The following is a 12,257-nucleotide window of genomic DNA, read 5'->3' as shown; positions in this document are numbered from 1 at the left end:
GTTATGATTTATTCCTAAGAAAAAAATATGTTATATCCGATCTATTCGTAGAAAACCTAATGTAACATAATGCAACAGGAAGTTATTGTAATTTATATACAGAGATATGTAGATTTTATACATTTAGTACATTAATTTAATGAATTTTTGTAAAATTTTAAGCCAGAAAAAATGCTTAACAGTGTCCAAGCAATAGACTTATGTCTACTTTATTTTCTCATATTGGTATTACATTATTATATGTGTTTTTAAGTAGTTTTACAGTGAATACCTCGAGGTGAAATTAGAAATTTTAGGGATTTTTATTACGACTTCGAAAAATTATATGGAAACAAAATTAGAAAAACTAGTTTGATTTTGAACGTATTGCATTACATTGCGTTACTAATTAATGAAATTCAATTTAACAGCACAATAGATTTTAAATTACATATTTTATAAAAATTTCAATTGCCTGTTTTTATACGAAGGTAGTTAACAATTTTGTTTTTTTTTTATTAATATTACAAAATTAGTAAAAAAATATGCGATTTTTTGTTTTTCTTTTCCAGTCCGTTTCAAAATACATTAATAATTTTAATTACATTGTATATTAGTTATAAAGTACTTATAAAAGGTGTAAAATGTATTTTAAATTTGTTTACTTTGTTTTTTTTTAAGGTTTTAAATGTCACAGCGCATATTTAATTTTTTTAACGAACGTACAAAATTTGGGCAGGTTAAATCATATGTACTAAATTTAGCTCTGTATACATTATTGCATTTTTTTCCAATTTCGCTGTATTAAATGTAAAATAATTCCCGTTTTTAAAAGATAAGTTAATATATATAATATAGAGATAAATAAAGCAATCTTTGTAAATTAAATTGTAGTATTTTTACTGTCTAGAAAAGACTATTACATACATTTTAAAATATTGTATAATGTCACTGAAATTCAGGTGTGAATAATTTAAATTTATAGTGTTATTGACGATCGGATTCGATACAACAAAACAATAATAGTTATAATTTTAGTATTTATTACCACTATGAGAGAACATATTATGCAAATATCAAGATAATGTAATTAACAATCTTACAAATTTTAACTATTTGTTTTAATAAATACGCTCTTTAATTAATTTATCTATTGAATAAAGTATAATTGTTCGAACTTTTAATCAAGTTTATCTATATGTAATATAACATTTAAATTTTACATTTTTATGACATTTAAACCAAGCCATTTTTTTAATTTTTGCTATTATTTATTAATTAAGGACACACGTTGTTACATGTATCTCGTAAATATTTATACTCTTTTTGAAATTTAAACGTAGTATACCTTACAAAGTTACTTAAAAAAATAAAGACTAAAGAATTTTCTTTACTTTTTAATATTGCTCATCTCGTTATATTTGAACTATGGCGACACTCAACCGCCATCTTGGTTTTTGTCTTTTACAATTCACAATCCACAAACGTCACCTATCCTTTGGTGAGCAAGGTGTGTTCACGTGAGGTTGTGTGGTCCCTCAGAAATAGGTCACACAATCCTCATAATTTCGTGAAATATTCTTCTAAAATAAAAAAAAAAGCACAAAATTTATAAAAACCCAAAAAAATAGTAAAATATTAAATAATAAACGGGAATTCCTCGCTTATAAGTTAGTGTACGTAAGCGTGCAACGTGGTCTAAGGAATGCGATAGGTAATCATAAAGAGAAAGTGAAGTTGTTTTCCGCATACTGTTCGTTAATGTTCTGATTACAACGACAGTGAAAATTTAAAAATGAATCCTGGGCCGCCAAATTATCCCATGGCATCATTGTATGTCGGAGATTTACACTCCGATATTACTGAAGCCATGTTGTTTGAAAAATTTTCAACCGCTGGTCCGGTTTTGTCTATTCGTGTTTGTCGCGATATGATAACTCGTCGATCTTTAGGCTATGCTTACGTAAATTTTCAACAGCCTGGGGATGGTAAGTCATTTATTTATAATTAAAATATTTTTTTTTATTTTCTGTAACATGGTATATTCCACAAATCGTAAATAAATTTTAGTTGCAAGCAGTTGCTTGCCTCATTTTCACCTGATGACATCACAATTATTGTTACATACAATTTCTAATGTGCACATTTTACTTTACGCCCGTAATTTTTAAATAGTAATTTGTGGGTGATCAAACATTAATTATTTAACTTCCATGAATTTGACATCTTGTAACATGTTTCCACATTCTGTAGAGATATATTTAAAAAAAAAGATATTCTATCACAAACTTAATAGTTTAAGTGAGACTCCTTTAATTTTTTTTAATTGATAGACTCAATTAGTGTTACTAATCGGCGTAGTAAAATTAAAAGCAACTTATAACCACGGTAAAATTTTATTTTCAAATTAATCTTAAATGATTGATTAAATATCAAATTTACATAATTTTATATTATATGAAAATAGTTTTGTTGCTAATGGTTTGCTCTTCTTACTAAGAAGTTATTTTTACATTAATCTCATAAACTATAATTACACATGTACATGTTTGTTAACTTTGAAAATAATATTTTTACTAATATTTAAAAATTTTGTAGCTGAGAGAGCTTTGGAGGGCATGAATTTTGACATGATTAAAGGAAGGCCTATCAGAATTATGTGGTCGCAACGTGATCCATCGCTCCGCAAGTCAGGTGTTGGCAATGTGTTCATTAAAAATCTAGACAAGACTATTGATAATAAAGCCATGTATGATACTTTTTCTGCATTTGGCAATATTCTGAGTTGTAAAGTTGCTCAAGATGAAACAGGTGCCTCGAAAGGATATGGATTTGTCCATTTTGAAACTGAGGAAGCTGCAAATAAATCAATTGAAAAAGTAAATGGTATGCTCCTGAATGGTAAGAAAGTATATGTAGGCCGATTTATTCCACGCAAGGAACGCGAAAAGGAACTTGGTGAAAAAGCTAAATTGTTTACTAATGTCTATGTCAAGAACTTTGGTGAAGATTTTTCAGATGAGATGTTAAAAGATATGTTTGAAAAATATGGCCGAATTACCAGCCATAAAGTGATGTATAAAGAAGATGGGAGTTCCAGAGGATTCGGATTTGTTGCATTTGAAGATCCTGATGCAGCAGAAAGAGCTTGTATGGAGCTAAATGGAAAGGAACTTGTAGAAGGAAAACCATTGTATGTCGGTCGTGCTCAAAAGAAAGCCGAACGTCAAAAAGAATTGAAGCGTAAATTTGAACAATTGAAATCTGAACGCCTGACTCGCTATCAAGGTGTTAATTTATATGTAAAGAATTTAGATGATACCATTGATGATGAACGCCTCCGTAAGGAATTTGCTCCATTTGGTACTATAACATCTGCAAAGGTAATAATACATTCATTTTTAATACTTTACTTAATTAAAATTACACAAACAACTTGCAATACCATTTTTATTTATATTATCAGAAATCTCATTAATCTAAGGCTAACATTTTAAATGTTTTGGTAAAATAAGTCTAAGTTTTATTGACATATTTGTTTCATATTATTACTAAGTACCTTTTTTTGTTCAGGTAATGTTGGAAGATGGCCGTAGTAAAGGATTTGGGTTTGTATGCTTTTCATCTCCTGAAGAGGCTACTAAAGCTGTTACAGAAATGAATGGTCGCATTGTTGGGACAAAACCTTTATATGTAGCATTAGCACAACGTAAAGAAGATCGCAAAGCGCATTTAACATCGCAGTACATGCAACGTATGGCCAGCATGCGCATGCAGCAAATGGGACAAATTTTCCAACCAGGTAGTGCAGGCGGCTATTTTGTACCTACTATACCACCTGCTCAACGTTTCTATGGTCCAGCGCAAATGACCCAAATAAGACCATCTCCACGCTGGACTGCACAACCTGCTGTTAGACCTAGTACACAGACTGCTGCCTCAGCCTATCCTAACATGCAACCACCATTCCGTCCTGCACCAAGAGGACCTGCTCAAGCTGCTTTACGATCTTCCATGGGAGCTAGGCCCATTACAGGCCAACAAGGCGTTGCTTCAGCTGCATCTATACGGGCGCCAATGGTTCCTCAATCTGGTCGTCCTGCAGGTTATAAGTACACTGCTAACATGCGCAATCCACCGGCTCCTCAGCCCGCAGTGCATATTCAAGGTCAAGAACCATTGACTACTAGCATGCTGGCCGCAGCACCTCTTCAGGAACAGAAGCAAATGCTGGGTGAAAGACTGTTCCCACTTATTCAAAGAATGCACCCTGATTTGGCAGGAAAAATAACAGGAATGCTTCTGGAAATTGATAATTCTGAATTGCTACATATGTTGGAACATGGAGAATCACTGAAAGCAAAAGTTGATGAGGCTGTTGCTGTTTTGCAAGCTCACCAAGCTAAACAGCAGGCCACAAAGAAGGATTAGGTGTCTTTGAAAATGAACTTATAAGCTAACATGGTTTCTTTTGCTGTTTTCTTTTATTTTAATGCTTTGAATATTGTTTATTTCAATTTAGTAAATGTCCCGGTCATAAAAAAAAAAATTAAAAATAAAAATTGAAAAATATATTAAAAAGCGGAATGCGCTTTTCCAATGAAAAAACTTTTGTAACCACTATTGGGAGTGTATTTCTGCAAACAAAAAGAATGCAACTATCAACATTTCTATACTTGAAAGTGTTATGCTACTGGGCACTACTACTACTATAACTTTCTATATTGACCAAGAAGATTGATTTAAGTTTAGGTTCTTTATTGTATACTCTTCAGTAAATGGAGTTGGCTTTTGTTCTTGCAATTTCTTTTTCTTTTCATTCATCAGCCTTACATTGGACATTTGTCTACCTTGTATTGAAAACTTGGTCGTCAATGTAGCTGATTGATTTATTATATATTGTTATAATATATTCTATGGAATATCCATAATAACCGTTTGTTTTATTTACGATCCTATACATAAGTCTATTTAATTTTAGCGCCGCAGCTGATCAAATTTCAAAAATTATTTGAACCTGACCTAACTAGTTTAAATTCCAGAGTACATCTCTGGCTCTTATAAACATTTCATATATTAACTACTTATTAACATTACATAGAAAATATCAGTTTTAATTATCATTATAATAATTTAAACTGATTCTATGTACTGTTTTTCATTTTAATTAATTATTAAATTCTAAGTAGCACAGAGGTGTTACATTATATTAATTCTTGCAAGCAATCTTTATTTTGTTCGGTTCACCATTCTGAATATACAATATATAATTTACATAAACTTATAATTTCTAAAAAATTGAGAAAAAAACTTTTATATTAGATTTGAGCAGCAGACATTTTTAAAATGACCCATTTAACATGCTACAATACATATGAAACTTTGTTTTTATCTCGTTAATTATGCATAAAATCTGTAGATTAACATGATGGAGGAGGTGGTATTTAAATTAGTTAATCATTGATGTACTTAAATTAAAAATGATTAGTATCAAATAACTAATAATCAGAAACATGATGTTGACTAGACGCAACTTTTACAGAGATTTTAGATTTACAAAGTATAATGTAAGGACAATGCCATTAAATTAGGTGCGATGGTGTAAGCGGTCTATTATTTCGCAAAATTATATGTAATGCACAAACCGCATCAAAAATTTTCGTAAGCGCTTAATAATCGTGACATGGAAAATTTTTAAAAAATTTAAATAAATCAGTTTTCAGTTTGTCCCTTCACATTTTACGTCTTGCTTCAAAAGGTTCGAAGAACCGTTGAAGATATGAAACAAAACGATTTATGTAGTTAACCTTTGCCACGAAATCTCTAGTATTAAAAAGAAAATGAGGCTTTAGAAGGTATCAATTATTGTATTTGTACATTGTATCAGCTATTGGCGTGGCTTTGCCAATCAAGTGGTTTTCGCTTTAAGATTTATAAAATTACTCTCCACAAAATTCGTTGTGCAAGTGCAAAGAAAATGGCATAGGTACATTATTTTTTATTGTGGGTACATCCACAATTAAAGCATGCAGCATACGGAATGCAGGTAATTTCCGTCAAAAATTGTTCTTTTGCCATTAAATAAATTTATCCATATATTACTTAAATATTATGCTTGTGACTGACAAGCAATGGATTTATTTTATTAGGATCAGGATGGTCTGGAATCTAAAAAAAGTTAGTATGAAGGTTGGTTCAAAAATAATTTCAGTATTAATTACTATTTTTGGTTCAATAACTATTAGTAGGCTTGCAAATGAAAGATTTTTAATTTTATAAAAATATGGAGTGCAGCAGCGAAATTGTTATTATTGAGTCAATGCTATTTCAGTTTTCCTTAATAGGGATTCATACTGAAGTAAATTCTATATGACGCACAATTAGGCTTGGTTTAGTTGTGTATATTAAACTTTTAAATTAAGAAAATAATAACCAAATAAGAAAAGTAAAGCTTTTATTTGCATCTTTATAACAAACCTTTAATTAACATGTATTAATTGATATAATTGATACTAATTATTGCATTTCGTGATTTGGAACTTATTAATATATACTGAATAGACAGGAAGGCAATTTAACAATGATTTATACTGAGAATCAAATGTAATTACATTAACAATACATTATAAAATATTGACCCAATTTGTACTGTTGTCACATTTTAAAATCATAATCAAAATTTTGCATTTTAACTGAATATACTCAAGATTAAATTAATAACCTATATATCTATGAATGAGTAAAATTGTATATATTACATTTAATTTATTAAGACAAGTGAAATAAATAAAATAATTGTTTAATTCAACACTATTGAATCCATAACAAATTTAAAAGCTATGGATACAATAACAGATAATTGGCTAAAAGTACAGAAGTACTAAAATTAGTAAATACCCCTTGACAAAACATGAACTGTGTCATGACTACATCATGGATAAATAAAGGAGTAAAATAACAATATTTTGAGTGGTACTATATTGAAAATCATTAAAAACATTTCAGTACACATTGTAAGACAAAATATAAATATGAAAGCATAGCATACACCACACACCACACCACTTCAATAAACTGCTATTGAAGTACCAAACCAATTTTATTAGGAGTTATACTGGGACATCTCCAATTGTACAGATAGTACTGGAGATTCCCATCACCAATACCAAACTTAAGTTGTTCTAAAAACTCCTTATTATCCATTAAATCTAATGCATTAAAAACATCAAACCCAGAATTTTTTGCAGTTATCAATGCATCAAGCATCAAATCAATCCAAGGGGTTTTCGTTGACACATTATAAAATGAATAGGCAGCTTTTAGAGTTTTATGCACTGGATGATACACTACAGTGGACGGAAGGGTGTAATAACTCACAAAATCAGTTATTGTACCATCACTGGCTTCAACAACAAAGCTATCAATGATACCATTTTGTGGAACAAACCAGTGTTTGAAGTCTTCTTCAGAGAATATTGGAGCCAGGTCAAATTTCTTCAAGTAGTCATTGAGTAATTTAAGGACTTTCTCACAATCTTGAGACTCTAACTTACGAAATCCAAATGTTTTAGGTACATCAGGAAGCTTGAATAATTTTAAAGTCCTCTGCATGGTCATGTTTCTAGATAAGTGACTAAATTTGATGTCAATAAGTTTTTTTGGGTTTAGTGATCGGTGCCAATAGCGACATGTAGCAATTGGTTTAGGTAAAACAATTCCAGCAGTATATACACCTTGAAATATTCCGGCTAAATTGACCCTACGTGTAATTTCCCTAATAAGAACAGGAGCAACTCTCTTGGCACGCAGTTTTTTATGTACACACAAAAAGTTTATTTCTACAACTGTTTGCACATGTTCATATATTCTCAATTCAGCAGGGATAGCAGATATAAATCCTACTAACCTACCAGATTTGATAACTCGAACCCCACAATGCCACTCCATTCTCCAACCTGGGGGCTGCAAAGCCCATTTTAGAAAATCTGTTTGGTAATCAAATCTAAACATGCAATCGTCATCTTCAACATAATTTTCATTTAATAGAGTGTATAATTCTTTCAACACTAATGGTTCATTAAGATTTAATGTGTCCCACTGAAAGCCATCAGGTAAAGTGTAGGGTTCAGAACGTATTTCTTCAGGAGATTTTGGAGGTTCGATAGGTTCATTTGAAACTATTTTTTCATCCATTTTAGGAACGGGCTGAGTAGACCAAAATTTATAAGATTTGTGTAAAGCTTCTTCAGTTGTTTTAGCCGGTTTCTGTTGAAGGTTCAGTACTTCCATTGCTATTTTTAGGTCTATCAAGGGAATATTTTGATGAACGTCGCCTGAGTTCGCAACTTCAGAAGTTCCAGAGCCACCGTGGTCTCCATCGCCCGAAGGGCGCTTTTTCTTACTCTTATTCTTCTTTTTCGAGTTCTTTTCTTCACTCAATTTCTGGTTTTCTTCTATCGCAGCCTTATTATCTTCCATTGTATTTGATAAAATTAAGCGAAATATAAAATGCAAAAAAATGAACCACAGCCTGACTAGGCTAAGCACATTATCAATCAACTGTCATAAGTACCATAGACAGCGCATTCATGAGAACTGTTTATGTGCATTATGTTACATAAAATGTTGCGCTTTTTTTATTTAACATCAACAAAACGTTCCACACAATATAGGCAGCAAACTCTCAAGCTCTGACGAAGCGATGATTTTGATGATTGCTGGAAATGGCTGGTTCTAAAGTTGTTACATCAGATACAGAGATTTCATGTTATTACGATAAAACGAAAAATTGTGGAGATTTTTATTGGTATAAGTCTAACGCTACTCACTGTTACTTTTGAAAGTTAGTGTTATATCTGTAACAAAAAATTAAGAAAATATTGTTAATTGCAGTGGCTATTGCATATTTAAATTAAAAGAATTCTTGCGATCTTCCTGGAAAAATTCATTAAATGATTGTATTAATTCCTTCTTAGAAGAAAGTCGAAATCACTTCGTTGTTGACATCTATTATAGTTAATAAATTGGACAAAAGTGCCATTTACAGTAACGAAGGTTTATTCTAAAGCTATGTAAAACTGGGAAAAATATATCCATTCCCTTAAGAATAACGATCAAGGTATTGTATCAAAATAAAGCTTTTAATTACCAGCAATGTACATTCTGCTAACCCGTTTGCACACGAGCGATAGTTTGTATTACGAATGTGTTTAATGAATCAAAATTAAAATTGATTTTAATTATTGATGAATTGTTTAAATTAAAAGTATTCCATTATTGAAAGAGATAGTAATCATGTTTAGCAATAATCGTGTAATCGTAAACCATATTCATCAAGTCATCAGGACGTTAAGAATCAGAAAATTAACGATATCTTTCGAAATAAAAATAGCTAACTTAAATTATAGAAATCTTTGTAATAATGTAGTAATTACACTAAAATGATTGTAGTGTCATTCTTAGAGTGAAAATGAACATATAATAATTACTCGAGATGTATCGATGTTGATGATTAATAATCTGTATGTTTTGTATTTATATTTTGAATCTGTTGTGTCAAATTTGTCTTTCTTTTTCGAATCAGCTTTGTGGTTAGTGATTTCAGATATTATATAAATCTATAAAATTAAAGTTAATCATGTTCTAATAAGTTAAAAATACTTAGTCAGATATAGTAATTATTTGTGGCGTAAACTTATTATCGATTATTTTATTTCAAAGTTATTTTTAGGTAAATTGAGCCGCAAACATGGGAAAGGGAAATAATATGATTCCCAATGGCCATTTCCATAAGGATTGGCAGAGATTCGTGAAAACTTGGTTCAATCAACCTGCTAGAAGACACCGTAGGAAGCAGAACAGGATCAAGAAAGCTAAAGCGATTGCCCCTCGTCCAGCAGCAGGGCCTTTAAGACCAGTCGTTCGCTGCCCTACTGTGCGATACCATACAAAAGTTCGTGCCGGTCGTGGATTTACTCTTCGAGAAATTAGAGTGAATATTTTGCTGTTGACTTTTATGAGATTATAATACGTGAAATGCATATTTAAAGTTCTGTTTTCTTTTTAGGCCGCTGGACTAAATCCTGCTTTTGCAAGAACCATTGGAATTGCAGTTGATCCTCGCAGACGTAACAAGTCTGTAGAATCTCTGCAAACAAACGTTCAACGGATCAAAGAGTACAGAGCACGGCTCATTTTGTTCCCTAAGGGAAAGAAGGTAAATATTATTTTTACTAATTATATTATATTGAACAGATTTCGTGAATTTTGGTATCTTAAGTTAATTAGATTTTATTATATTACAAAATATTCACCCTAATAACTATGACTATTAAATTCCCAGTGAGACTTTAAGAATATATAGTTCATAGTTAACATTTTAGAAGAAAGCTTATTAAAAAGTATGAAACATGTTTCTTCTTAATTTATAAGCTAGTCATGTTATTAATCATCATGGCTTACTGCTTACTATCTAGTTAAAACCCAAGCAAAATAAATATGGTTTCAATAAGCTAGAGAAATTTAAGATCAGAATGTTTGAATATTATCAGTTACTATATCAGAGATTCACTTTATTATTTTACAAATATTGAATTAACAATGTTCTAAAATATATTTATTTTTAAGTGTCACTAAATGTATGCTTGAAGTAATTATTAATGAAATCTTGTTACTTATGTAATATTCTATATAGGTCCTGAAGGGAGAAGCTAATGAAGAAGAATGTAAGTTGGCTACACAACTGCGAGGACCATTGATGCCTGTTCAGCAACCGGCACCTAAATCCAATGCCCGTGTCATTACTGAAGAAGAAAAAGACTTCAAAGCTTATCAATACCTACGAGGGGTAAGTAAATTATAAATACAATAATTGTGTTGGTAAAACGTTATTTATTACCCACCCATAACAATATTTCCAACAAAGGTATGGGTAGCATTCATTTCTTTAGTCTAATTAGGTAATTTCATTTTAATCCTATGGTTTTATAGCATACTAATGCAACTGACTTATAAATGACATGATATTAGTTTTAAAAAAATGAATTTTAAAAGTAATCTCTATGGCCATTGTAAAAGTAATTATTCTTAGACTCACTTTATTGCTGCCTTAACCGTTTGACTGCTATGTGTTGCAAAAGCACTGAATAGTTTTGTCAATGCCAAAGGGCTGTATCTTTGTTGATCTAGATGTTTTTTGCCTTCCCAATGCTAAACCTATCATGGTTTAATTTAATTTTTACCACATCACTGCATAAAAGCATCAAGGGAAACTCCTATGTATAATTGTAAGTAAAAATAATGTTAATATTGTTTGATATTTGTCTAAATGAGATAGTTTTATTTGACAACATCAAGTTAAAATAAAAAAAAATGATTAAGCTCCTTATGAAAAGCACCTTCTTATTAATTATGTAATAAAAGATAAAAAAACCAGCATGGAGAAAATACCTACTTTAATCCCTACTTTTTGTATGTTAATTTCTGTGGACTACAACATTATTTGGTTTATTTTCAGGCTCGTTCCATTGCCAAACTTGTTGGTATTAGGGCTAAGAGATTAAAGGATGCTGCTGAAAATCCTGATGATGTAACTAAGGCCCCAGCTGCTAAAGAAGGAAAATCGAAAAAGTAGTTTTGTAAAATAAACATCTTTCAAACAAGAGGTTTTTTTTTTAGCGCTAACTTTCTGCCACCTATATTATTTATATGAATAAATTAATTATATGTTTGGTTTTATTTAGTTTAGTAACGTGTCGTGTTAAGTATCTAATTAAGTAGTAGTAGTCATTGGTGTTTACACCGTGTATAGCGTTTACGCGTGTAGAAGGCCCATCCTTGGGGCACGCCCGTCCAGACTGGACGTGGTCAGGGGCAGATTCCCTCGACGCGATTATGAAACGTTCGATCGCGCAGAGAAAGTAGACAAATTCTATTTTGCTATAGCTGGTTTGTTAGTAAATTTAGGCCTTCGTAGTCCCTAAAGACCAGCAAAGAATTAGTTTGAGAGGGTTTTGGGAGTTAGACCCTTCGCCCATGGAGACTTTGTAGCGATGATGCTGTCGCTCATTAAATAAACTAGGACGGACAGAGGTGCCCGAGTAAAAAACCAAGCATCACGACTGAATCGTGGGTGAGGAAAAAGCCAGCGACCGTTTCGCGATTATCAATGCGGGCACACTACAAAATCGCCGAACCAGGGGCATTAACAACAAGACGGCATTTAGTACATGTTGCATATAATAATATTCAGAGATCAGTTAGTTTCTGCCTACAAAATC

General features: G+C 31.4%; 3 protein-coding genes across 4 annotated transcripts; 2 read left to right on the top strand and 1 right to left on the bottom strand.

Moving 5' to 3' along the window:
- Window positions 1-1,456: 1,456 nt before the first annotated feature.
- pAbp (poly(A) binding protein) lies at window positions 1,457-4,913 on the top strand. The gene is made up of 3 exons (XM_068770101.1): window positions 1,457-1,967; window positions 2,578-3,362; window positions 3,553-4,913. Exons 1-3 carry the CDS (start codon window positions 1,775-1,777, stop codon window positions 4,408-4,410), a joined length of 1,836 nt encoding a protein of 611 aa, XP_068626202.1. The 5' UTR covers window positions 1,457-1,774; the 3' UTR covers window positions 4,411-4,913.
- Window positions 4,914-6,622: 1,709 nt separating this feature from the next.
- On the bottom strand, window positions 6,623-8,548 carry Nmt (N-myristoyl transferase). The gene has a single exon (XM_068770120.1). It carries the CDS (start codon window positions 8,455-8,457, stop codon window positions 7,057-7,059), a length of 1,401 nt encoding a protein of 466 aa, XP_068626221.1. The 5' UTR covers window positions 8,458-8,548; the 3' UTR covers window positions 6,623-7,056.
- A 938-nt stretch (window positions 8,549-9,486) lies between these two features.
- On the top strand, window positions 9,487-11,639 carry RpL13 (ribosomal protein L13). 2 transcript variants are annotated; one of them, XM_068770982.1, is made up of 5 exons: window positions 9,487-9,569; window positions 9,710-9,970; window positions 10,046-10,195; window positions 10,673-10,825; window positions 11,495-11,639. In XM_068770982.1, exons 2-5 carry the CDS (start codon window positions 9,728-9,730, stop codon window positions 11,609-11,611), a joined length of 663 nt encoding a protein of 220 aa, XP_068627083.1. In that variant the 5' UTR covers window positions 9,487-9,569; window positions 9,710-9,727; the 3' UTR covers window positions 11,612-11,639. The 2 variants fall into 2 exon arrangements, with proteins under 2 accessions (XP_068627083.1, XP_068627082.1); XM_068770981.1 differs by lacking the exon at window positions 9,487-9,569 and having other exon boundaries at window positions 9,611-9,970.
- Window positions 11,640-12,257: the final 618 nt, after the last annotated feature.

Source organism: Battus philenor, unplaced genomic scaffold (genome assembly GCF_028537555.1).
Source record: "Battus philenor isolate CCGP_79_NKW_IND1 unplaced genomic scaffold, ilBatPhil1.0.hap1 SCAF_3, whole genome shotgun sequence".
NCBI classification, from domain to species: Eukaryota; Metazoa; Arthropoda; class Insecta; order Lepidoptera; family Papilionidae; genus Battus; species Battus philenor.
The sequence above is the reverse complement of the archived record's forward strand: the minus strand, read 5'-3'. Positions and strand labels throughout refer to the sequence as shown.

Coding starts and splice junctions, on each gene's coding strand:
- Nmt (XM_068770120.1), bottom strand. CDS start 8,457: ATGGAAGATAATAAGGCTGCGATAGAAGAAAACCAGAAATTGAGTGAA.
- pAbp (XM_068770101.1), top strand. CDS start 1,775: ATGAATCCTGGGCCGCCAAATTATCCCATGGCATCATTGTATGTCGGA. Junction 1,968..2,577: donor TTTTCAACAGCCTGGGGATG/GTAAGTCATTTA, acceptor AAAATTTTGTAG/CTGAGAGAGCTTTGGAGGGC. Junction 3,363..3,552: donor GTACTATAACATCTGCAAAG/GTAATAATACAT, acceptor TTTTTTGTTCAG/GTAATGTTGGAAGATGGCCG.
- RpL13 (XM_068770982.1), top strand. CDS start 9,728: ATGGGAAAGGGAAATAATATGATTCCCAATGGCCATTTCCATAAGGAT. Junction 9,971..10,045: donor TTACTCTTCGAGAAATTAGA/GTGAATATTTTG, acceptor TTTTCTTTTTAG/GCCGCTGGACTAAATCCTGC. Junction 10,196..10,672: donor TGTTCCCTAAGGGAAAGAAG/GTAAATATTATT, acceptor TATTCTATATAG/GTCCTGAAGGGAGAAGCTAA.